At 39.2% G+C, this 26,629-nt stretch overlaps 1 protein-coding gene across 1 annotated transcript; it reads right to left on the bottom strand.

The window, feature by feature from the left end:
* Positions 1-26,366, bottom strand: LOC117449909 (interleukin-17 receptor D). Its single transcript, XM_034087835.2, has 12 exons — positions 25,992-26,366; positions 10,887-10,971; positions 9,793-9,951; positions 9,077-9,195; positions 6,819-6,942; positions 5,741-5,779; positions 5,500-5,645; positions 5,315-5,389; positions 3,103-3,169; positions 2,812-2,955; positions 2,534-2,703; positions 1-1,398 (listed from the first exon to the last, which is right to left on the bottom strand). Exons 1-12 carry the CDS (start codon positions 26,100-26,102, stop codon positions 853-855), a joined length of 1,785 nt encoding a protein of 594 aa, XP_033943726.1. The 5' UTR covers positions 26,103-26,366; the 3' UTR covers positions 1-852.
* Between the last annotated feature and the right edge of the window lie 263 nt (positions 26,367-26,629).

Genomic DNA, 26,629 nt, shown 5'->3' with positions numbered 1-26,629 from the left:
TACAAAGTTAATATAAAAAAACACACTTTGTTTTTTTATTTAGCATGACATTACAAGAAACAAAAATGTCTGCCAAATACATTCGTGGGGCTAAGATAGCTTTATCGACCATTATGCATATTACTGTTTTTTGTTTTTTTAATCCTTCCGGGCACACTATGTAGCATATTATGTTGTACACATTAGCTGGGAATGTGGATGCATTAGTCACCTTCACAACGGCCCACTTCCAAAGCGACCCCTACACCTTTCCACTCTGTGACGGCTAGAACTCCCTACATAGTCTCACTTATTGAATGAGCTGTAGGGTGTGGCAGGCTTCACAACAAAACTGTTTGTTTTTTTCTAGGACATAAAATACCTGGTGTTAAAATACCTTTTAAAGCTTCTTTGTGTCATTAAAAATAGCAGTTGATAACAAGTGACCATATTAGACTACTAAACATCATAAAGCTAAACATGTGGGTTCATGTCACCATGTGAAGTTTGTAGCTTTACGTTAGCTTTTCACTTCTGGTAATTGCAATAACGCTTTTGAAAGAGTGGTGTTAATATGTGGATATTATACCACTGAACAAAATGTCTAAGCATCATAAGCATGTGTTGGCCACAGATCTTATTTTCTGCGATATTCTTCAATCCAATGGAAAAATCCCATTGGACTACAAACATACGTCAACAATGCGCTGCTCCATAACTTCCACTCCACACTAGTGGATTTGGAATGGCACTTTATTTGGCAGACCCTCCACACGGAAACGGATTGGAAGCTGGTAGGGGCCACATTGGAATTGAGCCACATCTCCTCCTATTTGCCTGGAAGTTTCTAGCCATGGAGTCCTTTTTCTCTTCTTAGTCCCCTTCATTTCCCACAGAGTGATGCCTTTTTGCCGTTATCTCCGTCCGAGCCTCATAAATAGCCCACTGCAGAGCAGCTCCGGATGGTAACTTAGTAAACCCGTCCTCTGATATATGATTTATCTTCAGGTAATGCCCCGGCCCGTGCAGAGCCACTCCATGGAGGTGGGAGAAAAGCAGCTGTAAATCGCGTGTCAATATGTAGTGAGAAACTAGCCTCAGTTCGGTGGGGATGTCAGTTTCATCGGAATAATCAAAAATGGCCGCCATGTATTTGGACAAGTCCTGGCCCCTGGCTTTGGCGTGGCCCACCTCCTCTCCAATAAGTTTAACTGCAGCTTCAGAGCAGAAGGCGTTAGAGCCATAGTGGAGTCCTTCGTCTGCCCCGTCATCTTCATCGCCCTCTGAAGGCTTACTCCTGCGGTTCAGGCCCCGGGAACATATTACCAAGATGAAGTCACTCTCCCAGATCTGCCGGCAGTGCCAGGCCATGCCGCCCTCCTCAGCCATGCTCAGAGAGTCCCACAGGTCCAGGCACACCTGAGGAGTAACACCATGATAATATATTGTCAGATTAAGTCTGAACTTGTTGTTCCATCACAGCAATTACAATCGCAACATGAACAAAGAAAACAAAATTACAATCACTCGAAACAATCGAGTGGTAGAGGAATGAATCATAAAAAGTACACATTTTCCCCCTTGCAGGCTCCCAGGTCTGGAAAGGTTTTGAATGTCTTTGTAGTTTGATTACTGAGTTAAATTCTGTGGTTAATAAAGAGATGTACTAGTTGTGTTGTACAAAATAGAGTAAATACCACTGGGAATCTGGGAAGACCAAAAAAGAACAGTGTCCTCAAACTGATTGGATAACCCATTTAACCACACAAATTAAACTAAATAATGGACAATATTATCATAGGCTTTGTTAGATGTTAAAAAAGAATGTCCAGACATGTCTACTTTTTATATCTACTTGTGCATCTCTTTAAAACAGTTTCTTTGCTTTTATATTTCCGTGTTAAAAACTGCCATAAAAAAATATGATATATTAATATTATTTTCCACTTTCACTGAGATTAGTTTTTAAACCAAGGTAGTCCAGATCATAACTATAAAAAGTTCACACATTTTGAAAAGTGGTAACCCTATGCCAGTTTGTTAACATAATGCAATTGTTGATTTTGGAGTAAGAATCATTCAAAATGAATAATTTTCTGTAAACTAACATCCAGGGATATGTTTTATTTTCACATATGGTTATATTTAGTCAAATGTGAGTGGATCCGTTGCATCAAACATTGCATTACTCCATAATACACCAGCAATTACTGTAGTGGAAACCAAGACAATTGCAGTTAATTAGAAAATGTCAATCTGGTAGAAAATGGTAAAAACTAGCATTATACAGCTGAGGATGGAAAAATGTATGCTTTATGCATTTTCACCACCAAAATTATTTAATTTCTTTTTTAATTGCATAGTGCCAAAAATGCAGTTAAAGAAAAATGTTTCTACTATTTTGAGCCATTTTCTAATGTTTTCCTTTGGTGCAAATGCAGTTATTGTAAGTCCCATTGGAAGAGGGTTAGGGTTCAAATGTGTGTGTCTAACCCTGGAAAAAGAGCATCTTCTAAATGTACTGTAAAGCCGTGTAGTGTCGTGTCCTCTATACCTGAGTGGCCATGTGCTGCTGTATGAAGGCCCCTAACTGCATGACGGCTTTAACATGGGCGGGGCCGTCACAGCTGCTGTAGCAAATCAGAAGACGAGGAGGGGTCGGCCTGTTTCTGGGCAGAGGCATCACTCCCTCTTGAGTGCCGCTCTCTTCTTGCCTTATTATATCTGAACGGATGACAACAATACATCTGGCATGACTAAAAAATAACAAATTTAATTTGACCTTAAATTAGCATCCAGCAATGCAAAAAAGTTCTTGGTTTGTCTTTGCACCTGGTTTAATGTACACTTTCTTCATCTGCAGCCTGGTCTTCCAGATGAGAGCAGCCACTAGGACTACAAATATGGGTGCCACAGACAGGCCCAGTGGAAGCATCAGAGCCAATGAGGGACTCACAGAGTGAGGTGTTGAAACTGCTGAGGATGGGAGAGTTATAGAAACATGATCATTCAGTCAAACTGACAAATCAAGGCAGAGATTGATTTAGCTTGAATTGAAATTGAACAGCCCACAGGAAAGCATAACAGACACGAACACAGCAGCAACAAAACTGCCTCCCCTACCTTTGAGGAAGTGCAACACCTGAACATTGAAGGTTTTCCTTACTGCGTCCATTTGGTCAGCTGCAATCTGTGACACAGGAAATGTTGAGCGAGTTTTATTATTGACCTTGGAATTAGCAGTTTGATAAAGAATATTAAAGAGGCCCTGTAATGCTTCTTGGGGGTTTCCCTTTTTGTGCATGTAAATGGTCTGCAGAGGCTAGAATCGGAGGGAGTTCCTCACGCACACATATCTATGGTGATACATTCCATAAAAAAAGTTTTTTAAAAGCCAGAAGTGCAACTAAAGTTACAATTATTTTGTCAAACTACAAGAAATGTTCTTTTAAGACAACGAAAACGAAAGAATATTTAAAGTAGCATAGCCCAAATAAAATAATTGTTTAAAGTCTGGTATTTTAACATCACTTATTAAATCAAAGCCACACAAAACAATAGCCCATTTATATTTTGTTATACTGCACACCCTCCACAAACACCTTGAAAAGCTACAAGCCCATGCCAGGCTTTTGTTTGCTGACTTTTCTTCAGCATTTAACCCAATGCAGCCGCATCTCCTGGTGGAGAGCCTATGTTGTCATTTTAAACTGCCTGATCAACTTGTTTTATGGATTTTAAACTTTCTAACTAATAGAGAGCAGAAGGTGTCTGGAAATGGACGCCTCTCTGACTCTGACTTCCACGGGCTCGCCTCAAGGATGCGTTCTTTCACTCCTACTTTGTACAATGTACACTTGAGCATGCAAGACAATAGCTACTTGGTTAAATTCTCTGACGATCCCGCCCTCTTGTCCCTCCTTAGCGGCTCAGAATCAGGCCACGAGTGTGCTCTTACTGATTTTATTTCCTGGTACGATGACAGTTTTCTGGATTTAAATGTCTCCAAAACCCAGGAATTGATCATTGATGTTAGACGTCACAAGGATGCTCCTAAGGAGTGCATCATACACAATGACAAGGTAGAAATTGTCACATCATACAAATACTTGGCACCATTTTCGATGACCACCTCAAATTTGATGTGAATACTGAATATTGCGGCAGTAATCTTAAACAAAGTGCCGCGAGGGACTAAACAAGAGAAAAAACACTGTGGACGCGCAAAAACTCAGTCTTTCCAACACAGTATGCGTTTGACCTTTTATTTCCTTTCCAAAAATGCAATATTCCATATGAATGTACGTATCTCCTTTTATGCGTGCCTGAGTGCCTGCGTGAGTGCGTGCGGTCAACAAAAATTGTCCTTCTCTAGCTCACTCCCCCATCTATTGACAGGTGCACAGGTAAAAGCAACCGGATATAAGCACAAACGTCAACACCCCAATGCAATGACACGCCCACCACCTATAGTGACTCAAAAAACATGTATCTTAACAAACACAGAAATGGCTTCATATGTGGCTCCTACACTGAGTGTATTGTGAAGCGGGGTCAACAGAGAATGCACCTTCTTCGCAAACTGAACTCTTTCTCAGGCCTTCTGTTTGTCGTTTTTATCAAGCATTCATTGAGAGCCTTATTTGTTTTTCTTTTATCTGCTGGTTCCATAGCCTCACACCGAAAGACAGGAACAGCCTGAACAGCATCGTTAAAACCTGCTCCAAGATCATCGGCGTGAAACAGAGAGACTTAAACTCCTTCTGTAACCAACAGATTCTGCGGAAAGCAGAGAGCGTTCTGAACTCTCCAGGTCGCGTACTCTCCAGGTCGTGTACTCTCACATGCATTCCGTCTGTTGCCAACAGGGCGTAGATATGCTCTACCTGCTCAAAGGACTAATCGCTTTTCTAAATCATTCATCCCTTCTGCACTCAAATTTTTAAATTCTTGAAAAGGCTTTTAACTTGATTATTTATTTATTTATTTATTATTGTGATGCTTTGAACTATTCATAGTGTAAATTGGAATGATCCACATCTGTGCTCCCGGGTGTATCTGTGTGTTTTCTTCCGGTATGTTCCTGCCTGTGTTCATGACATAAGCTGCTGCTCATAACCAATTGCTCCTTGCGGGATTAATAAAGTTGTTGATTGATTGATATTTAGCAATAATTACAATACATTTTTCTATGTTTGTTTGTATTTTTGCAGATCTGTTTTATATTTGCAATATAAACACATCTTTATTAACTTACAAAACGTTTTTAAATGGTAAGGTATTGTTAAATTACAACAAATCTACATCCATAGGTGTAATAATAATTAGATTTTACCTCACAAGTGTATTTGGTTCCTTCTTGCAGGTCATTCATCTGAAAGCTGTGGTGAGTCTGGTTTTTCTTGAAATTCTAAGGGGATTATTAAGGTAAAACGGTTATCAAAAAAGTCTACAAATCAATCCACAGAAGCAAGGTATTAACGCATTGAATACAACATGAATCTAAAGCTGTGGACTGACAGGAGAGATGTCGGTGTATGTCTTCATGCTGTTAGCGTAACACAGGGAGAAGTAGCTCCTGATGCCCAGCTGTGGAGGAGCCAGGTTAAAGGTCACGGTGATGGCTGTCCCTTCCTGTTGCACCTCAATGTGTTTGGGGTACCAATCTATAACCACACATGTCAACATAATTATATTGAGAAATATTTACAAGATGCCTCCAAACTACAGTTATTGAACAATGTGAAACGTTTTCTCTCACCTTTTTTGCACTTCTCAAGACCATTCTTTTCCGCACATGCTGCAAAACCATGACATGCACATTATTATTCACATAACGCATTGATATGAAAAGAGATGGAATTTAATTAAAAACCAGCCGCTAAACACAGAGAGTGAAACCAACAAGAAAGTAATAAAAACATAAATAAAATCATATGGAAAGGGCATTAGCACGTTAAATGTGTAGGAACGCTAGCCAATAGAAGCGCAAGTGTTACATAGTGATGTCACTATGCTGCAGGAGTAAACAAAGGAGTCCAATCGAGGCGTTTCAGGCTTTTAGGGTTTCCCCTTTTCCTGTCGTGTGGTAAATAGTTTTTACTGCATGTAAATGGTCTGCAAAGGCTAAAATCCCTGTGTTGTGGGAGTTTCTCTCCCACCCAACCCCCCCCCCCCCCCTGCCTGAAGCGCCTCCACTGGATTGTTTTGTTTACTTCTGCAACATGAAGACGTCACTAGGTAACACTCGTGCTTCTATTGGCTAGCACTCCAACACGTTGTGCGTGATGTCTATAAGTGGTTGAGTGATTAGAACAGAGCTGGCCAGCTAACCAGTCAGAACAGACTGGACTCTGGTTTCAGACAGAGGGTGAAATAAGTTGTTTCAGCCCAGGCAGTATGAGAAAAATAAAGACCTTTTTGAACATTAAAGCATGGGAACATGTCACAGTAGAGGCAGAAAATACAATTACGAACATGAACATTTGCATATTACGTCATCTTTAAGATGATTACTTGATTTTAAGTTGGTAACGCTACAACTAAAAACGTCGCTTATGGCCACTACCAAATAGGAAGCAGCAGTAAATTACAGTTTAAGACAGTCAACTTCACTAAAACTGTGGGAGGTCCTGAATCATACTGTCATAAATAACCATTGTAAATTGTAGGCTGAAGTGTGCAGTAGATTGTGAGATTAGCTGCGGACAGACAGGCACACGCCCAAACACAACAAGGACGGGTTTGGAAGGTTGTCCTTAGGCAGCGAACGCTCGTTAAACTGCAGGGATAGTTTCCTTGTGCCTTCTGAGACCAAATCTGGCTTAAAGGGGTCTTACAGCGCGAGGAGAAGTTCCTGCTGCGGTAGAACCTCTCCCACTCCTCAGGCACCGGCAGGGCCATGACAGTAACAGCATACTGGGACCCCAGGGGGAGGCCGGGGAAAGGGTCCGACTTGTACACCTGCAGAGTGAAGCAAAGGTCATGATGTTGGTGTCATCCAACACGCTACACACACTTCTCTGATAAGTGGAGTTTTGGCATGTTAATGGTTGAGGAGAATGTGATCTTAAACTTTTCAACTTTATTACCCCTTGTATTTGTAAGTGCCTATCTGTGTATGATGGTGGGGGAAAGGTGATTGAGCATTTGGTTTAATGATGAAAGCTTTTGCATTTGGACTTCTTTGAAAGAAAGACAGATTTGTATTAATCCCCGAGGGGAAATGCAGGGTTTCACATTTGTTGACATACCCACGACCACATGGGGGTTTAACCCCTTGTGTAATGGTTCTTTGTAAGGGCCCAGGAGGTGAACTGGCACTTCTCCAGCTACCAGTCCACAATCCGTATTCCTTTGGTCTGATCGGGACTCGAACCATCGACCCTACGGTTCTGAGCCATGTCCCGACAGACACATTCTAATTTCATCACATGGCAGATGCACAATTATCTTTTGGCAATTTTGTCAACATTTGACATGCAGGGGAGAAATCTCCCAGTTCCTATAGTTGTTATGAAAAGAATACTAGTAGTACAGTAAAGTTGTGCAAAAACAGTGCACAGCTTATTAGCTATAAGCTCATTTACATCTCCTAGCACCCAGGAAGGCAGATTTCTGGAATGGCCTTAGTGGCCAAACGGTGGTAATAAAACTTCTGTGTTCATCAGTGATGTCTTTTTGGCCCACAATGCCTTACATTGGGAAAGAGACGTCTGTAAATCAACATGTAAAAACAATTATATATTATCTACCCAGTACGAAAACTGGGTTAATTTCCCTCTCCATTCATCTGATTGGGCAGAGAGGAAAACTCAAGTGCATGCTCTTTCAAGAAAAGACCCTTGATGAACCTACAGTTGCTTCATTTTGGACTCATGTGCCACTGAGCAACTTTCATAAAGGGATGAATGGGGCCCACATGTTAAAGACTTTAAGTAAAGTGAATGGACAGCAATCTGTTGCCTTGTAATGTGCAATAATAGCGAACAATTTATTTCTCTCCATGTCAAAGCAAGGAAAAAGTAATAATATGAAATCAGACTGGTCCCCTCTCCGGTCAGAAATGTACACCTGCTGCTATGGAGCCTGTGTGTCTACCTGAGCTAGTGTGGGATTCTGAACACCCATCTGCAATGTGCGTGAGGTCGTACAGGATGTGCTACGTCCTCAAGGACATTTTTCAATCCAAAAGGAGACATAAATAATAGGCTTTCTTTCTGCAAATTTTACAACCGTTGGATGACCTTTAGTGTAAAACCCACAGCTGTTTCGCATTAAGACATATTTTCAGATACTTTAGGGAGGATCATCAGGTCATCATTTTTCAAATAATGAAGGACACCGTGTACTTGTGTTTCTCCTATTGGGAATTATTTCATAAGAATGGGGAAGTTTTCAACTCACTGGTAAAAAAATATTTACAAAATAAAGAGTGAGGAACATAATTAAAAACAAGTTATGAACAAACAGAAATAATTGTATCACAGCACCATAAAACAATAAAACATGAACAGTGATACCACTCAAATTAAAAGCCACATTTACAAGATAGGTCTTTAATTTACTTGCTGTTCTAAGTTCCAATGGGAGGCTTTTCCACAGTTTGGGGACATCCAAACAGAAAGCAGCCTCCCCAGATGTCTTGTGAAATACTTTAGGTACTTCTAAAAGAAAGACATTGGAGGATCTGAGTGTCCTTTCCTTAAAACATCTAAATAGAAATATACAACATGGTACATTTTTGCACATACAAATTGAATATTGCCTTCAAATTTAAGGCATGCAATAAGGAATGTTTTGTTTTGGAAAAAGCACATGTATGGACAACATGAAAAACAAGTAAAGTCAATAAATAATACTTTAAAAAAACAATTTTAATTATTAAACTAGAAATCGTTGGTGCTTTAAATACAGAATCAAGTCAATCAATAGTAAATGTTGAAAAAAATTATATAAACAATATAATGTTTACTGGAAATAAGCTTGGAGCAATGTTGTTGGTAAAAGCCGTGGGAACTCTGTTTGTAACAAGAACTTGTTTTGTCAAAAACAACATACCAGAAAGAAAACGGTGAAAGCAAGAGGCCCTGCTTACCCTTTGGGATTGTGAAGCAGGCAGGGAGAGGTTACGGTGGAAGAGGAAGAGCTGACAGGCAAAACTTGACCCTCCCAGAGCCTGGAGTGACACCTGAAAGCCTCGCAGGAAGGCGATCCCTAAATCAAACACCAAACGGACAGAGTTCATTCAGCCTCACAGGGTCTCGATTACCCAACTTGCATGTTGATACTTCATTGTCAAATATATGTGTGTTCTACAATGTGCTACCTGTTCAAGTCATGGTCAATTAATGTTCCAACAAGAACATCTGTCATCTGTCATACCAACAACAATGATCAAACAGGTTGTCTCATAATCTTTGAAGCATTCTCATAATGTGAAACATCGTGTATCACCTTTCAGTACACTCAATCTATTTCACCTGAAATAAATGTTGCATGTCAAATCCTGACAGAAAATCCTTTAGGGGAAGGCAAGCACTTTCTGTCTAATGATATATGAGTTTCCAAACTGCCTAGAGACTTCAAAAACGACTTCATGAATATTTAAAAATGTGTTTGCCTCCCAGCTAATCAGAAGGCCTGTTGTGTTTTCAAACAAACAAAATGGTAAAATAAGCCTATGACAAACTGTATATTTCTCAACATGCATTTACATTGTCAAACATCATAGGTTTAATTCATTGCACGGTTCAAATGGAATACAAATTGTTGACACTAAGTTTTTTACAGAAATTGGTTTACCATACCTACCATAGTAGCTGGGCTTCCAGGAGACAACTACGGTGTCAGATTCTGAGTTCGATTCATTTACAAATTCAACCTCCACATTATTTGGACCGTGGACGTAGTGCTGACAGATTTGTGGGTCTTTTTTTCCTAGCAACTCAAAACATGGCCAGGGAATACAGCCTGAGGAGAAATAACAATGGATGAATAGATGCCAAGTGAGGATACAAGTGTCTCAGATATTTTCAGTTATGATTTAAAGTTAGCATCCACTTCTGGAAATTATGTAATGTGAAAGATATGTAAGCAAGACTGTAGTCTGCAACCCTGCACAACGCTCTGTGAGGTTGTTATTGCTAGCGTTAGCATGCTAACATAAAAACAGGAAACATTGACCTTGTTATTTTACATTGACCTATCATTATCGTGCTAACATTATCAACTTAGCATCAAACAAAGTATTTCTTAGCCTTATAAGACTATACAGTTATGTTGGTATTTGATCAGTATTGGATACAGACAATTTGGACCCGAGCATTGCTAGCTACTAGCTAAGTGAAAGTCTGGGCATCCCTAAAGTTACAATTATTAATACCATTCTTGCAGGACCTTACGGCTCTATAGAATATGATTTATTGTATTTGTATTCCATCCAATAGTTGAGAGATTTCCGTCACCAACCAGCTAATGGACCAACCCAGTGGACAGAAGATACACTGTTAGCTTAGCTTAATTAATTTAAATGTGGTTTATCATTGCAAATAAAATAGGGTGAAGTTGAATTAATATCTAACATTATGCACAATTTGTTTTTAATCTATTACATACAGTAGACTGATGCACTTTGCTTTCCTATATTATTATCTGAGTGATGACAACTGGCAACACCCTTACTGGGTTAGGTAAGTATTAGGCTGACCTTTATTCAAACATAATAAGGGTTGCATATACATATAATTATGTGAGTAGCTTTTGGTAACTGTCCTGCAGGGTAAATAGCTTGAGGTTAAAGCATCTTACTGCTGCAAACAGGTGTTTCTGCAATTAATGCTTCAACAAAGTTTCCCACTGCATTCTTTGTAGGTGTCGGCACTGGGTTCTCGTGCATCCCGACTTACTTCCAAACTCTTTAAAAGAGTTAAAGCCCAGAGCGGTCTTGACATCAGCTCTGGTTATTCTGCAGTATTCACATCCAGGTCCTCCCTGCAGGAGAGAAAGCAATAATGAATTCATACTGAGCACATTTAACTGCATTTCTTTTTTAATGCATATCGAACTCTGATTGCAAATCTTAACAGTTTTATGTCAGGCGAACACCTTGACTAAATGAAGGTGAATAAAAACGTAGCATTATTACAGATGAACATTCGTACACCAACCAAAACAGATGACATAGGTTGACCTTAATTAACATCTCATTAGATTAGATCCATGGTCAACACAATTCCAGGAATGCGTGTAAGGAGTATCGGGTCAAAGAAGCCAAGAACACACTGCTTTCCCAAGTTGTTTTAAAGCAGAAACACACACTGAGCTATAAGCTTTTAATAACATCAATACAATTAATTGTATTGGAAAGATATAGTGTTGTTGATTGATTTGGCATCCTTGTCTTTTGAGATCATTGAATAGCCGGAGAGCTAATGCTAATTAAAAGTAAGATTTATTTGAATACCTGATAAATCAGTTTGGCAGAAAAGTATTGATGCCTTTAGCAATTTTGGCCTATGATGAGGTTGTGTTTTTTTAATGAATTAATTGTTGGGTTCTTTTAAAAAATACTGTCTTGGTTTTTATGATACTTGTGGTGAGTCATTGGGCAAGGGGGAACCCGTTGAATTAAGGAGAAAATCTTTATCAATGGGCAAATACAAGCTTTCTTTTGCAGGGAAGCAGCATTGGTGGAGGTCTAGGTTTACTGAGTGTTCATAGTGTGACCACTTTTTACTCTCCCCCTATTTTGTAGTGTTTCTCTGTCTTTTCTGTAAAATAATCCTGAACCGAAGAGGAATGTCCGGAACAATGAGCCAGACAGTGGACCTGGTCTTGATTATAGGGTATAATCAGGGCCGTCCCAAGCGACATTGTGAGATGAGGCCCCCCCCCCCCCCCAACCGACAGGAGTGAACACATTTTTTTTGGAAACAAAGTGGCTACTTTGCAAATATAATTCCTGTTTATTATTATTATCAACACAGTTACTTTTTTATACAGTGAGGTAAATGGTAAATGTGCATTTATGTCGTTCACTATGCGTTTACAGGTGATACGTCTGCATTTCCTGCCAAATTCTATCCTCAAAAAGATTAAAATACAATTAATGCAAATAACCTACTTCTACTAATAATCATAATCAATTCAATAATATAAATACCATATTATTTTATTATAATATAGTTGTAATGTAGTCAAGACAAAACATGCTTATGACATGCTCAAAAACTGATATTTCTTAAATCTTTATTCAAATGTAGTTCCCTCTGTCAGCAATGTATCAACAACTACACACACATTTCTATCAGTATCTCTCTGTGTTGTGGTTGACATGACGATGACTGTTAGGAGTTAAGGGGAGAGGCTGAGCATCACCATGAAATGTGCAAATTGACATAAAAATGAATAAAAGGGGAAAACATGCTCCATGTTTTTTAGGCTGTAAACTTTAACTGTTATGTAAGCCAACTAGACAGACAGTGTATCTCTTCCTCCTCTACATTAGCAGATAAAAGGCATAACATACTTGAATGAATGTTAAATAAAGAATGCTGGAAATAACTGCATCTCCATTAGCCTGATGCTCTGCAGAGACTGCCTTCTTCATGTCGTGAATTGCAGCTGATGTTTTAATATGGCAATTGGCAATTTCACTTATACAACATTCGCAAGTTGTACATTTGACTCATACAATAACCCAGCTTCGAGTGATGCTCTAGTTTCTTCATGTTTTTTTCCCTCTTGCTTGCCCCGGACTGAAACTGTCTTTTCACCGACATCTCTTCACCTGCACTAGTGGCCGTATCAAAGCCGTGATTGGTCAGATGTTGATTCATTGCAACGGTGTCAGGCAGGGGCGGACTGGGACTAAAATTCAGCCCTGGAAACTGACCCAGTCCGGCCACATGAAATGTCAAATGTTAGAAGTCCGCTGTTTATTATTTAAAGTTTTACGTCCGATTCGCTCCTTTTTTCCTCTCTGTACACAGCTCCAGTTTGGGCATTGGCCTGTCATCACATTTCATTTTTAGTTGCTGCTGTAGCGGAAGTTTAGTACAATTATTTTTGATGAAATACTCCAAATCTCCACCCATAATTGCACTTGCTTCAGTTGCTTGCTACTTTTTAAGGGCGGTGATACAGTATGAATTGAAGTTGATGCAATTTGATTGGATTGTGAGGCATGACCTGGGCCTCATCTGATTGGTCAATCCCTCAATTTTTTTTCACGCGAACCTTTTTACCCCCTCGAAAGTCCCTGCTAGAGAGCAGGGACTTTAGAGCGGCTCTTTTGTGAGAAAAGAGCTATATTTCTGATTGGCTGGGCGAATTGCAAACCACGCTCCGTAAAACTCCCAAAAATGGTTGTGAAGCCGCCATTTTATTATCCTCGCATTAGCATTATTAGCATTAGCATTAGCCCAGCGCAGAAACGCAGAGAGACTAACTTATGGCAACACAAAATAAAACATGGGAGCGGTGGAGATGAGGAGGTGTCGGCGTTCTGGCGATTTACTCGGAAGGCTTCAGTAGAAGCTGCTGGGACTCCCAGCCAGTCCCCCAACTCCGGGGACTTCCGGCCGGGGACTTTGGGCGGCAGTAGCCTATACGCCGTGAAGTGGTTTGCGGCCTGCCAGTAAACCCAAAGCAGAAGAAGAAGAAGTCCCCGGCCGGAAGTCGGGGCCGTTCTGTGGTTCTCCAGATTCTACAGATGGCCAGTCCGCCCCTGGTGTCAGGTTACAGACGTGAGAACTGCGTGGAGAACTGTGCACAGCAGCTGAGGCCCTCTGGGCGGGCCCCCTGCGCAAGGCGGGCCCCATGCAGCTTGCGTGATTGGCCTGTAGAGAGGGGCGGCCCAGGGTATAATAAATCATGATATTGTAAAAGAATATTGCTCTGTTTCTGACTGTTTCCATGTAATGCTCAATAATTAAAATATGGTTCCAATTCACAGTATCACAGGGTGTCGGGTTGTTGTTGTTGTGAAACAGATGACTACAACCTGAACCGGTTTAAAAAAAGAAGACATCAAAGGCATTAGTCATCAACCCAATAGGATTTCTTGAAACCAGAATGTCTTAGTCAAACCGTATTGTAGGTACACGCTTACATAAAGCCCATTTGCCCTGCAGGTTTAGAGAGCATGACTAGATAAACAGGTGGAGTAAATGAGAGAGGAAGACACGCTATAGTAGGCAAGAGAGACAAAGAGTGTGTAAGCATGTTGGTTCAAAGAATGGTAGTTAAACTGTCAGGTTGGTTAAAGGCCATCAGAATGTCTTTCGAGCCTAAATACAAACTTGCACGCAAGCTAAGAACTTAAATGTTCTTAGCTTGCGTGCTTTGAATGCTAAGAACATATGTTTTAGCATTCAAGGCACAAACTGGAAGCCCTCAGTTGGAATTCTCACAATGCAATAAACATAGGACACATGTCTGAAGAGGCATATCGTCACAATCGAATAACATCGAACTTAGATCATCCAAAATCAGAAATAAAACATTTGCATTCAGAGTTTTTAAGAATTTGCACAGCATACGACACCGTTTGTCGTCGGAACAAATCCTGCAAAAATGTCAGCAACCCCAGGCAGTGCAACAAAGGAAGTATCTCCCTCCAAGAACTGACATAAACGTTGTGTGTAAAACCACCTCACATTGTACCTCGGCCCACTCGAAGGTAAATAACTCTCGTCCAGAGGCATATGCTCCTGGAGCAGCTGTAGCCCTGTGATAGTATCCTAATCCTACTGCCTGGAGCTACCCATTTGAGTCCATTTATGCATAATTCTGGCATTTCAAAGACAGCTAAGGTCCAAGCCACAACATGTCAGTCATTTTAGCAGAGTAGGCAGTTTTGCTCTCGTACATATTGCTGCTGTAAGAAAAATATGAAGAAAGAAGCTGTTTTGAAACTGATAGGCTAGGTTATAGGTTGTAGTATTTATAATTAATGACATACTTCAGGGGTCTTCAACTAAAATTCAACGAGGTCCACTTAGAGAAAATGTCCCCATGCAAAGGTCCGGAACATAAAAATGTCTAAGTTGCTTCATGAATTAGTGTGATATATATTGAAGTGACCTGTAGCTTATCAACGTCTGCATATAATCAGCAACTGACTGCCAATCAAATAAAGAAAGTACAATTCATAAACAACAATATGTATTGTCAATTAACAATACTTAAATACTGTGGATATGTGTAATGTTCCTCTCGGGCTGTCGGGAGACAATAAATGAAATAGCTTTTGAAAATATGTGCATCTTAAAAGTGCTTAATTTTAGATAAATAAAATAAAGTGTAGCAGCAGCTTGAGTTTCCATTTTTCTTTGTTAACCGTTTCACATCATGACTTAACAATTTCAGACGATTATAGAACAATATCAGTCTTTATACATCATAACAATTGAACAGTTTCAAAGTTTCTCTTTCTTTCCCTCTTATATTGCAGTCCCTCACTCACTTTTTTTAAATTCAGTGTGAGAATTGAGCTCGAGCTTGTCCTGCCAGGAGTTTGTAAATCTGGGCTGACATGGAGTCAGGGCCATTATCACACACATGCAGGTGCTCATTGGTTACAGTGATGCAAACACAGGTATGGTGAAAAAAGAGAGAACTATTCGAAGCAGAAAAAAACCAGCGTAATATACCATCTGACAAAGGCCTGTGCTATAATGCTTCAATTAACTGGCTATTCTTTATAATATACTCAGATCAATAGGAGACAGAGATGTTAAGTTAAAAATCAAGGGTTTTTATTATTATTTACAGCAGGGGTGAGGAACCTTTTTCCTTTCAATTTTTACAACATCCTCCGAGGGTCGTACAAATGATTGAACTCAACCTCTGCTTAAAAAAAGTAAAATCACAGCCCATTAATTTGGCCTTTCTTTCATGCTGTGCAAAGAAAAAGCAACCAATCCAGATATCTCACCATGACTCTCGTATGCATGCATGTGCACGGTGTGGCATGACCACCAACACAGAAAGATATGGACACAAGATGTGTGCAAATGTATTTAGTATCCTATCCATGTGAACATGATTTAAGTGGGAGGGGGGACCTAACCTCCTCTAGGGGGGTCCGGGGGCATGCTCCCCCGGGAAGATTTATTTATTTTTTACATATTGAAGTTAAATGCATCAATCTGGTGCACTTTGAGAGCAACATTAAGAGATCTATGGATACATCTCTCAACACCCATATGAAACAGAACTGTAAGCAGATTTTTCTTTTTGGATATTTTACAAATCACACCCCTTTTAAACTCTATTCTTGTTATTTTTAACAACTTTTTTGTTACTGTCATATAGTATGTTATACCTGTTTTTCATTTAGTCTCATTAATAACTATAATGATCATATCAAGGTGTGCCTTAACCTCACTGAGCTGAGGTTATTTGAGCCTCTCAGGAGAGAGCTCTCTTCCACCTGGTTGTAGAAAAGCTCTTTAAATTTGTTAGCATAGCTAGCTAACCAGATGCTAATAACAACAGATCGCCACTGTGCTTACAACTAAAGACACAGCCACGCAAACACTGCGGCATGTGTACGGCTCCTTATGGGTATTGCAATATTTGAAGAGCTGGAGCGGCGTTCCGGTGCTCTCTGTCAGCACTCCTTTCAGACGAGACATATACCACGTGAAGACACGTTACGCTCGTGTTGTGTTCAAGGAACCTGTACTTGGCCAGGAAAAACAGGTACTCGCTTGTTTAATTATTTTTGCGGTCTAGATTTCTTCTTCTTTTTTGAAGTGAGAAGTTGTCCGTCAGTCGGACTGACGGACGGACTCCCCCCACCCCAAAACGAAAACTCTTCGATTCTCCACGAATTACACAAGTCACCCATATCAGCGTTAAAAAAGCGGGAGGCTTCGAAAAATCCCCTATTAATGTATTGATTATAGCGCCGGGTCCGTATAGGTCGGCGTCTGGGTCCGGATCCGGACCGTGGTCCGCCTGTTGCCGACCCCTGACATACTTGAAACCAATCCGCTAGCGATTTGCAGAGGTGTTAATTATTTCTGGTATGTTGTGTAACTGTTTAATGGTGTTATCTTTATTGCTACCCCCTTCCCCGTCAATGTATAGTGTTGGTCCACAGCGCAAACGTATTAGTTTAACAAAATCCGAATCTAAAATTGTGGCATAGATACGTTATTTTCCCCTGTGCAATTCTCCATTTACTCAACAATAACACATAATTATCCTTGTGTTTATTTATGTATTTGTTTAATAAACACAAATTGGAGTCCGTCAGGACCGAGGGTCGGAGCAGCTCATTTGCTTTACAGAATATTACACCCGGAAGTAAGGCTGAAGTCGAATAGTCCATTTAGCTTAGGAACCTTCCTAAAGGAGTGAAATGACCCGGAAGTCCCTCAGTGGCAGCCATGATAAGTGCCGTTCCAATTCTCTAGAATGATGAGAATGATAGGAAAGGAGGTTTCAAACTTCCTTTATAACCTCCTTTAGCTTAGGAACCACTGGACCTCCCTAACCGACAGGAGAAGCGAAAATGCTGCCCCACAATGCCTTGCAGCCGCAGCATTTGCCGTCACTCAACAGTCGGCCGTTCACGGAAACAACCGATTATGACCGAGAAATGATATCATGAAAGTTGCGGTGCTTATTAAGCATTTTAAAACATAGGTGGTAAGTTGCCAAAGTGCTTTGTTTTGAACGTTCATCAGTATTATAATCAAAAAGAGAAATATGAACGTTAGTTTTTACTGAAATTATCAAATAAAGTCAACATCTCAGTCTTTACTGAGCTGTGTGGGGTTTGTTCAACTTTTAAAAGATGTTTGAATGGTGATATACACAGTGATAGATGTTAAGGACTAACGTTTATAATAAATACATTTGTATTGATTTTAAGATCTTTAGTTCATACAATCATACGTATTGGGATCATTGGTATTAACGTGGACCGGAGGGAGAGGGTGACGAGCATAAGTTTCACTTTCCTTTTTTATTTCAATTCCAACTTTGGTCATGAAGAATATGTTTCTCTGTTGTCCACGTTCATAAAGCAAAGCAACAGCATCAGAGCACGGTGCAGAGTTGAGTTTACAGTCTGTGGTTCTTATTATACATCCATGTTGTAGTCCGCTGTATAGAAAACTGTGGTTTCCATAGTTCCCCCACAGCAGCAGACGCACATTCATGACGTCCGCTGGCGCATCATAAACACGTCGGATAGTGAAAGTGCATTCGGATTCTCTAAAGTACCGCAGTCTCTTCTCCTAAATCCTTTTGAATTCTCCTATCCACTATCCCTTAACCCCGTGACGTTTCACTCAGAGGTCAAGGAATAGACGATAGGGTTAGAACTTAGGAGCTGATCTTTGGACTATTCGACTGCAGCCTAAGTATTCTCTCCGCTTCGCTTGACAAACCCCGTGATAGTCCTCAAGCTCTGTGATTGGAGAGTGTGCCGAGCGTCGAACAGCACTTGAAATGGGATGGAACCACGGCATTTTTGTAAATCGTTTAGTATAATCACACAAATTCTCTGTTTTATATTTAATAATTCTGTGTTCTTTATTTATTGATTGCTCAATACCTAACCAGGCCGGAGATGAAAAACTTTGGTCGCAGGTTCCTCAACAGTGCATTACAAGACATCTATCAATATGTGTGTACCTCCACCATTAAACTGTCGTATTCTGCACATTTATTATACTATCTACATTAGTGCTGCGTACCGGTAAGCCGAACCGGTACTGGACTTGTAAAAAGTTTCGGTTCAAGTCCGGTTAAAACCGGAACGTCGGGAACCGGTACTTGGACTCGCAAAAAAACTAGCACTTACGTATATTCTGGTGTCTGTGGATATTTAAACATTCCCTGATAAACGTTATTCAGCGTCAATAAATGAGTGCTAATCCCAGTGTTCTCAGTGTACAACATCACATGTCATTTCACCTTCGATTCACGGTTTGAAAACGTAGCATTTCGCCACATGCTAATGCTAACCGGAAGTGAAGAATTGTCAGAATAAAAGTATTAAGTTAATAGTGCGAACTTCCGTTTTTTCAGAATAAAACTGATTTAAATTAAATAGTGTATTTAATTCAAAATTACGCCATATCAAACATTGATTTTAATTTCTAACAGTATGTATGTACATCACTATGTATGTAGTATGTACTGTATAATATACACATGTAGAGTTGTAGAAAATACATGGTGTACAGACAGTACAGTACACTGACTGTACAGTCAGTCACTACAGTGTAGCCTATACTGTATAGTAGGTGTGTAACAGTGTAATGCGTATAGTCTACTCTACACTCTACCTTTCAGCAACGCTTTAGGGATTTAGGCTCAGTCAGCTCAGGGACTGAGTTGCTGTCATAAGTCATTTGTAGACGTGGCAAAAAGTGTTTTGTTTACATTTGTACTTTGTAGAGAAATGTAGACACAAGTTGGAAGGGAGCACAATAAACGAGTTTGAATTTGAATTGATTATGAGTTAATTTTCAATTGATAATTAGCTCACAATAAGTTCACTTTAGTTACTCACACAACTTGACACAAGCCATGGGTTCAGGTCCGGATTTATAAGTCCGGACCTGAACCTGTACCTCTGGACTTGAGTCCGGACCTGAACCTGAATGTGAGTCCAGGTACGCAGCACTAATCTACATACATCTTATATAAGAGTATAATACATATGTATAATATCAGTTAAAATAAGTGCTTCAACATAGTTAACATTGCTGGAGGTATACACAAAGTTCTTCATTCAATGCAGAACTACACCATAGTTGTGTAGGCCTATATGATAAGTCAATAAACCTTAGAAAATCTTGAAAGGGATGTGCAAAATAGTCATTATATACAGTCTTTAATTAACCATTAGTAGAGAATAACGAGTAATGAATATACTTTGTAGGGATCCTATTAATATCTAATAATAAAAATTATGAAATTCAATAACATGCTTTAACCACTAGGTGTCCCTTTATATCAGCTGTGCACCTTTATGGTGTAAATACAGACTATCTACCAATTGGATCAAATATAAAAGTGAGCCGAATTAGTGTTGATACTGCAAGGAGACGTATTGTGTGAAAAGAAATGTAATATGTTGTTTAATGGCTGATATATTTATGATCCACGTCACGTTTTCAGTTCCTCATGTTTGTCTAGAAGTCTTCTCATCAGGGCTCTATAAATACAGAACTACGGCAGATATGTAATATTTAATGCAGCCGAACCGTGTATTACAATGCCGTTATGTGATGACTTTCAAAGAGAAAAGCAAGCACACTCGGAATAAAGTGTTTTCGGTCTGTTTCCGGTATTTGTTTATAACGATGTGATGTGAGATGTGAGACTGGAATTGCACAGGGGAAATAACGTATCTATGCCACAATTTTAGATGCGGATTTTGTTAAACTAATACGTTTGCGCTGTGGACCAACACTATACATTGACGGGGAAGGGGTAGTAATAAAGATTACACCATTAAACAGTTACACAACATAACAGAAATAATATCGATAGCAGCGTCACTAGCAACCACCTTGGTAACAATGAAAACGTTGTAAGTATTCTTCGTAATGTAGGAGCAGACACAGTTGTGGTGGCTTAAAGCCCAGCTCTGCTCCGCGCCGTCCGTTAGATGAGCCTGGTCAGATTAATAAGAAAAGGAGTTCAAAACACCGGCATAAAAGTTATAACAATAATCTGATTTTAATGGTAAAAAGACACAATACGAAAATACAGAGCACTCCGGGCTCCCCGCTCTACTGCCGTGTGATACAGGTATCGGGACCAGCCAGTCAGCAACAGGGGGCCCCGTGCATGAATAAACAGTATATATGGACCTTTTTGGGGCGGAGAGTCACTGCTTATCTTCCACCGGACTTCACTCCTTTAATTTCCCAGGGAAGATTTCACACAATCCATTAATTTCCCAGGGAAGGTAACTTACACACAAACTATTCTTTCTCAAACAATCAAACATTGTACACAGATATATTAGTATCAAACATTGGCCCCAAAAATAACCTTGAAAAGGACATGTGTGTGTTTGGTAAAGAGGAAGTGTGTGTGTGTGTGTGTTGATATCTTGGTCAGGGAGTGTGTGTGTGTCAGGGTGTCTGGGAAAGTGTATGTGTGTTTGTGTGTGTTGGTATCTTGGTCAGGGAGTGTATTGTGTGTGTGTGTGTGTGTGTGTGTGTGTGTGTGTGTGTGTGTGTGTGTGTGTGTGTGTGTGTGTGTGTGTGTGTGTGTGTGTGTGTGTGTGTGTGTGTGTCATGGTGTCTGGGAAAGTGTATGTAAGAAGGTTTATATATATATATATATATATATATATATATATATATATATATAGGATTACTTAAAAACAGTCCCAAATAATACATGTTCACTTCAATACAGTTCAAGATAATACCGGTTTACTTTAATACAGTTTAGAACAATATCTGTTTGCTTTAGTAATAATTAGCAAACTAAAGATCATGTACATCCACTGCACACATAATCTGAGATAACAACTCATATTTCTTGCATCAAATGACATCAAAACGCATTTTAATGGCCAAACTAACTTTAAAATAGGCATTTTACACCGAGAATAAAACGAAGTTCGGCCATGTTTTTTTTTTCTGCAGGGAGAAATGAATGGTGAAAAACAATTTAGGGATCTTACAATTTCAGAGGCGTTTTTGTCGAAATACTATGTCCTACGTTGTGGAGCAAAGTAGTTATTACACGTTTTTTTATGAGACTGGGTTGAATCTTCAGACTTCAACAAATATTCATGCGACTTCAACTGCTAACTGTTCATTCATACTTTCACTCAGAAACCGCATTCCAACTTTAAAATGTTACACATCTTTCTGACATTATTCGTGTAAAACAACTTTTAAATCTGATTCTTACTTTTAGAGATATTAAACATTGTTCAGACCTTGTTTTAGAGGTTTTCTTCAGATTTTAACATTAACTAGAGTGCGTGATGTCACAGAGAGGGTAGAAAATCTTGAAATTTGCCTTTATATATATTTTTAAAACTGCCATAATTCCCAAACCCTACATTCCTGAGACATAATTTATCATGACAAACGTAGGAAAACATCACGTAGCTTGAAAAATGACAAATAATTAAGCAAAAACTAATTAAACAAAATGCCTCTTGAGGGCATGAAGTGACAAAAACTTTCAACATGCCTCCATTGTAATTTCAGGCAGATATTTCCTCACGGTAGCAGCCGCACACCTTTAGTTAAACTGCCAAAAAGGCCACATTATTAACCCAAAAGTACACAAAAATTACACTGCAGATACTCAACTTCCTTGACATGCTTCACGTTTTGAAATTTCACAGATATCTGTTACGGTTCTTCCACAAAACGTTCACATGTAAGAGGTTCATCTCTCATTCAGAACAATGCAAACCTGTGATCTCTACAGAGCTCGTTAGCTCAATTATAAACACCTGTGTCATGGAACACGATGATGTCATCACTCCAACTGACATGCTCAGAGCAGCAGACTTCAGATAGCAGTGTGCTAACAGTCCAGCCGTGAAGACATCTACGGGACAGTTTTGAGATTTCTTCAAATGCCATTGCCATGGCAACACAATGCTCGCCTTGAAACACGGTTTTCTCATAACTTCAGTGAAAATACTCTAAACAGTCCAGAACTTCACAGGTTTGGTAACGATGCAGCCATCAACGCATCTCAGCGTAGTATGGGGTGTCATCAAATGCCGTTGCCATGGCGACAGACCACTCGCCATGAAACACGATGTGGCAGTAAGTCCAATCGACACGGTCCAATCGTCCCCCAATCTTCACTTGTATATCACCGGTCCATGCCTCAACAGCTCGACGCCAAATCTGAGATCTCACCATATGCCGTTTCCATGGAAACGCATCCCTCGCCATAAAACATGATGTCGCTATAACTCCTATGAAAATGTTCAAAAAGTGCTCAAACTTCACATTTGTGCTAACAGTCCAGACATCTACGGGACAGTTCTGAGATTTCTTCAAAAGCCGTTGCCATGGCAACACAATGCTCGCCATGAAACACGGCTTTCTCATAACTTCAGTGAAACTGCTCCAAACGCCCCAAAACTTCACAGGTTTGGTAACAATGCAGCCATCAACGCATCTAAGCGTATTAAGGGGTGTCATCAAATGCTGCTGCCATGGCGACAGATCATTCGCCATCAAGTTAGTTCAAAAGTTTGCAGTTCAAATATTCTGCTGCTTTTCCAAGCCTTTTTACTTTATTTTCTTCTCTCATCACACATTCAAGCCCCCAGTGTTCATGTATCATTTCAATCTAAATTCTTCACTTTCTTCTTACACATTACATTTCAGCATAGCAGTTCAGCGTCAGATTTTCAGCATAAAATATTCCCACTAGCAATTTCTTCAGGAATTGCATTCTCTAGTTTTGGTTGAAGTCCTATACTGCAACAACACCATACCATACAAGGACCTTTCACAAGTAGAATTCACAGAAAGCCCCACATTGTAATTGTTTCTCTTCTCCTCTATTCCTGTAGTGTCATAAATTCTCTCTATACAACAGAGCTCCTGTTATCTCAAATATTTGGTAATTCAATACCAGAATTTCCTTCACAAAATCTTAAGAATTTAAGGAGATTTAATATGTAAAATTGTCCAGTAGTTCTATGGAGCTAAATCAGCACCAGAAACCTTTGAAAGGAAAAAAACGTTTTTTTATAAGATTTACATTTTGTTCCTGAAATTAGAAGAATCATAACAAAAAATTGGTATTTAGAAACTGAGAAAAATAAGTACTCAAATATTAAAATATATATAGAGATATAATATATAACTGAATAAACAATTTATTCAAAATAATAACTAATCTAAATGTAAAAATGTCCAATTATTTGTATTGTATGAATTAATAATAGTAGTTTCGGCATTAAAACTTTCAAATACATTTTATTATTTTAAATCAAACCTTTTGCCCACATTTAACTCCATATAGTTCACAATCAAGATCAGGGATCAGAAAAATAACATGAAGCAAGGAGAGATGCCTTTGGCCAACCCCAGATCGCTGCAGCTTCCAATGCCATGCCTGCTGCTGCAGCATCCATCAACAGCACGGCAGCCGTAGAGGAGAAACCTCAGCCACTTCAACAAGAAGAAATCCCTCAAAGTCAAAGTCTGGATACAATGTATAACCCGACTTGCCAGATGTTAAACAGAAGAAACCTGAAGCTCCTGAATCAGCGTTTGAACCATATTTAGTTATAACAAAAAACAGCATTCAAAACCATAAGTGAATGTAATGTCTGTTTATTAGCCCGTTGGGATCCGAGCTGTCTCTACCACTCTTCTAACCTCCTCTTGTGCACGGCAGCCATGTCATGCAGCTGCAGGAGAAGCAGCGTGTTTTTTCCCACAATGAGAAAATGATCCAATGCAAGTAATTGCTACCTTAAGAAAATGACTTCAGTTAAAGCATTGTAAGCAAAGATTCCAAAAAGCAGCCAAAGTCAAAGTAGTCTTTGTTTAACAGATGGGCTCTCAGGGTTTTACTACTAAAAAAAACAAGTGTAAATTATAGATCTATCTTTTAAATGTGGCTTTGAAACTGTTTTACTGGTATCATTGTTCACGTTTTATTGTATTTTTAATCAAATTATTTCTGTTTTGTAACTTGTTTTTACATATTTAAATGTCATCGTAATAGATTTGAATTTGGTATCATTGTTCATGTTTTGTATTGTGATCAAACTCTTTCGCTTTTATTTTCTTAACCATGAACTAATCTGTATCTCGCTTTCTGTGAGAACCATTTCTCTTTAAAACGTCAATGTCAACGTTTTAAAGATACACCGGCAGAATGTAGGTATGTGACAAACAATTTCGCAGCTGTTTCAAAAGGAATTTTAAAAGAGTCATTCGCTTTAGAAGTAGGAGCATTTCTAAACACCAAAAGATCAAATCCTTTAGTGTAGATATAAGCATTTCAAAGTGAGCTAAATTCAGGGTTCATACACTTTTTCACCAATGATTTTCAATGACTTCTCCATGACCTTTACCTAATTTTCCATGACCAAAACAATTACTCTTTCTCAGCGGTACCACTGAAAATTATTTATTTGAACATGGAACAGGAAAATAAGGTCTGCATATGAAATATGAAACATGTTGTGCCTATCTAAAATAAATCAGGCTAAAGCAACTAAAATCTCTCAGCAGAAAAATACCTCGTCAGTTAAATGCCATTTTACGTTTCATTACTATACGATACAGTATTTATTATCATTATAGTATTACTATTTTGGCGATTAGATAAAATATAAATTATATTTGATGCAACTTTAGTAACATTTCCATGACTTTTCCAAAACTTTGGGAAAAATATTGTTTTCCATAACTTTTCCAGGACCTGGAATTAGCATTTTGAATTTCCATGACTTTTCCAGGTTTTTAATGACCGTAAGAACCATGTAAATTGTTGAGAAAAATCATTTTAACTGGACATAAAAGGGATGGAAAACTAGCATCTGAAGGGTAACAATTGAACATGTTCCTAGAGCTTTTAGATAAACGCAGTAGAGTAAAAATCTAAAAACTAAAGTTTTTAAATAAATATAAGAGTAAAAATCTAAAAGCTCTAGCTTATAAATATATACTTACAAACTAGAGCGTTTAGATGAATACAGTAGAGTACAACGTACACAATCTTGTTCATGTAGTTGAGTAGAAGTATAAAGCTGCAAAACATAGAAATATTAAAGTAGAGTGCAAGTACCTTAAATGTGTACTAAAGTATTTGGTAAACATTTGTAATTACATTCCCACACCGTGTACATCTCAGGTCAGCTGTGATGTTTTAAAAAAAAGTTGAAAATAGTTTCTTTGAATGAACAAGAGAAGGATGTAGACACAGTGTATCCGCAACAGAAGACAATGCCGTCAACACACTAACACAACACACACACCTGAAGCGGAACGTGTGTAAACAAAAATATGCGCTTATACCTCTTTGATGCAGTCCAGGCTGCAGTCCTGAGGAGTGATGGCCCCCTCCTGAGCCCAGACATGCTGACAGGGAGCCGAAAAGAGAAACACAACAAGCGCTGCCCTCCACATGCTGCTAAAGCCGACATGACATGGTCCAACTGCAAGCACCAGAGCTCAAAAACACACAGAGACAATAAACACAAAGCGTCTGGAGGAAGCAAGCGTTGGAAGTGTGTAGTGCGTGAGAGTAAGTGACAGCAAACCAGGGAGGAGGCGTCCAGGGGAGTGGTGTCTTCAGGCTACGGGGTGCAGCCAAGCCAACGAGCGTGTTTTAACAGCAGTGTTCATGTATCATTTCAATCTAAATTCTTCACTTTCTTCTTACACATTACATTTCAGCATAGCAGTTCAGCGTCAGATTTTCAGCATAAAATATTCCCACTAGCAATTTCTTCAGGAATTGCATTCTCTAGTTTTGGTTGAAGTCCTATACTGCAACAACACCATACCATACAAGGACCTTTCACAAGTAGAATTCACAGAAAGCCCCACATTGTAATTGTTTCTCTTCTCCTCTATTCCTGTAGTGTCATAAATTCTCTCTATACAACAGAGCTCCTGTTATCTCAAATATTTGGTAATTCAATACCAGAATT

This window comes from Pseudochaenichthys georgianus, chromosome 7, assembly GCF_902827115.2.
Source record: "Pseudochaenichthys georgianus chromosome 7, fPseGeo1.2, whole genome shotgun sequence".
Lineage (NCBI taxonomy): Eukaryota > Metazoa > Chordata > Actinopteri > Perciformes > Channichthyidae > Pseudochaenichthys > Pseudochaenichthys georgianus.
This window is presented reverse-complemented; position numbering and strand designations above follow the sequence as displayed.

Bases quoted from the DNA above. Each gene is read 5' to 3' on its own strand.
- LOC117449909 (XM_034087835.2), bottom strand. From the start codon at position 26,102: ATGTGGAGGGCAGCGCTTGTTGTGTTTCTCTTTTCGGCTCCCTGTCAG. The intron at 10,972-25,991 runs GTATAAGCGCAT...TCTCTCCTGCAG, and splicing joins GCCTGGACTGCATCAAAGAG to GGAGGACCTGGATGTGAATA. The intron at 3,170-5,314 runs GTAAAATCTAAT...CCTGTGTCACAG, and splicing joins GAACCAAATACACTTGTGAG to ATTGCAGCTGACCAAATGGA.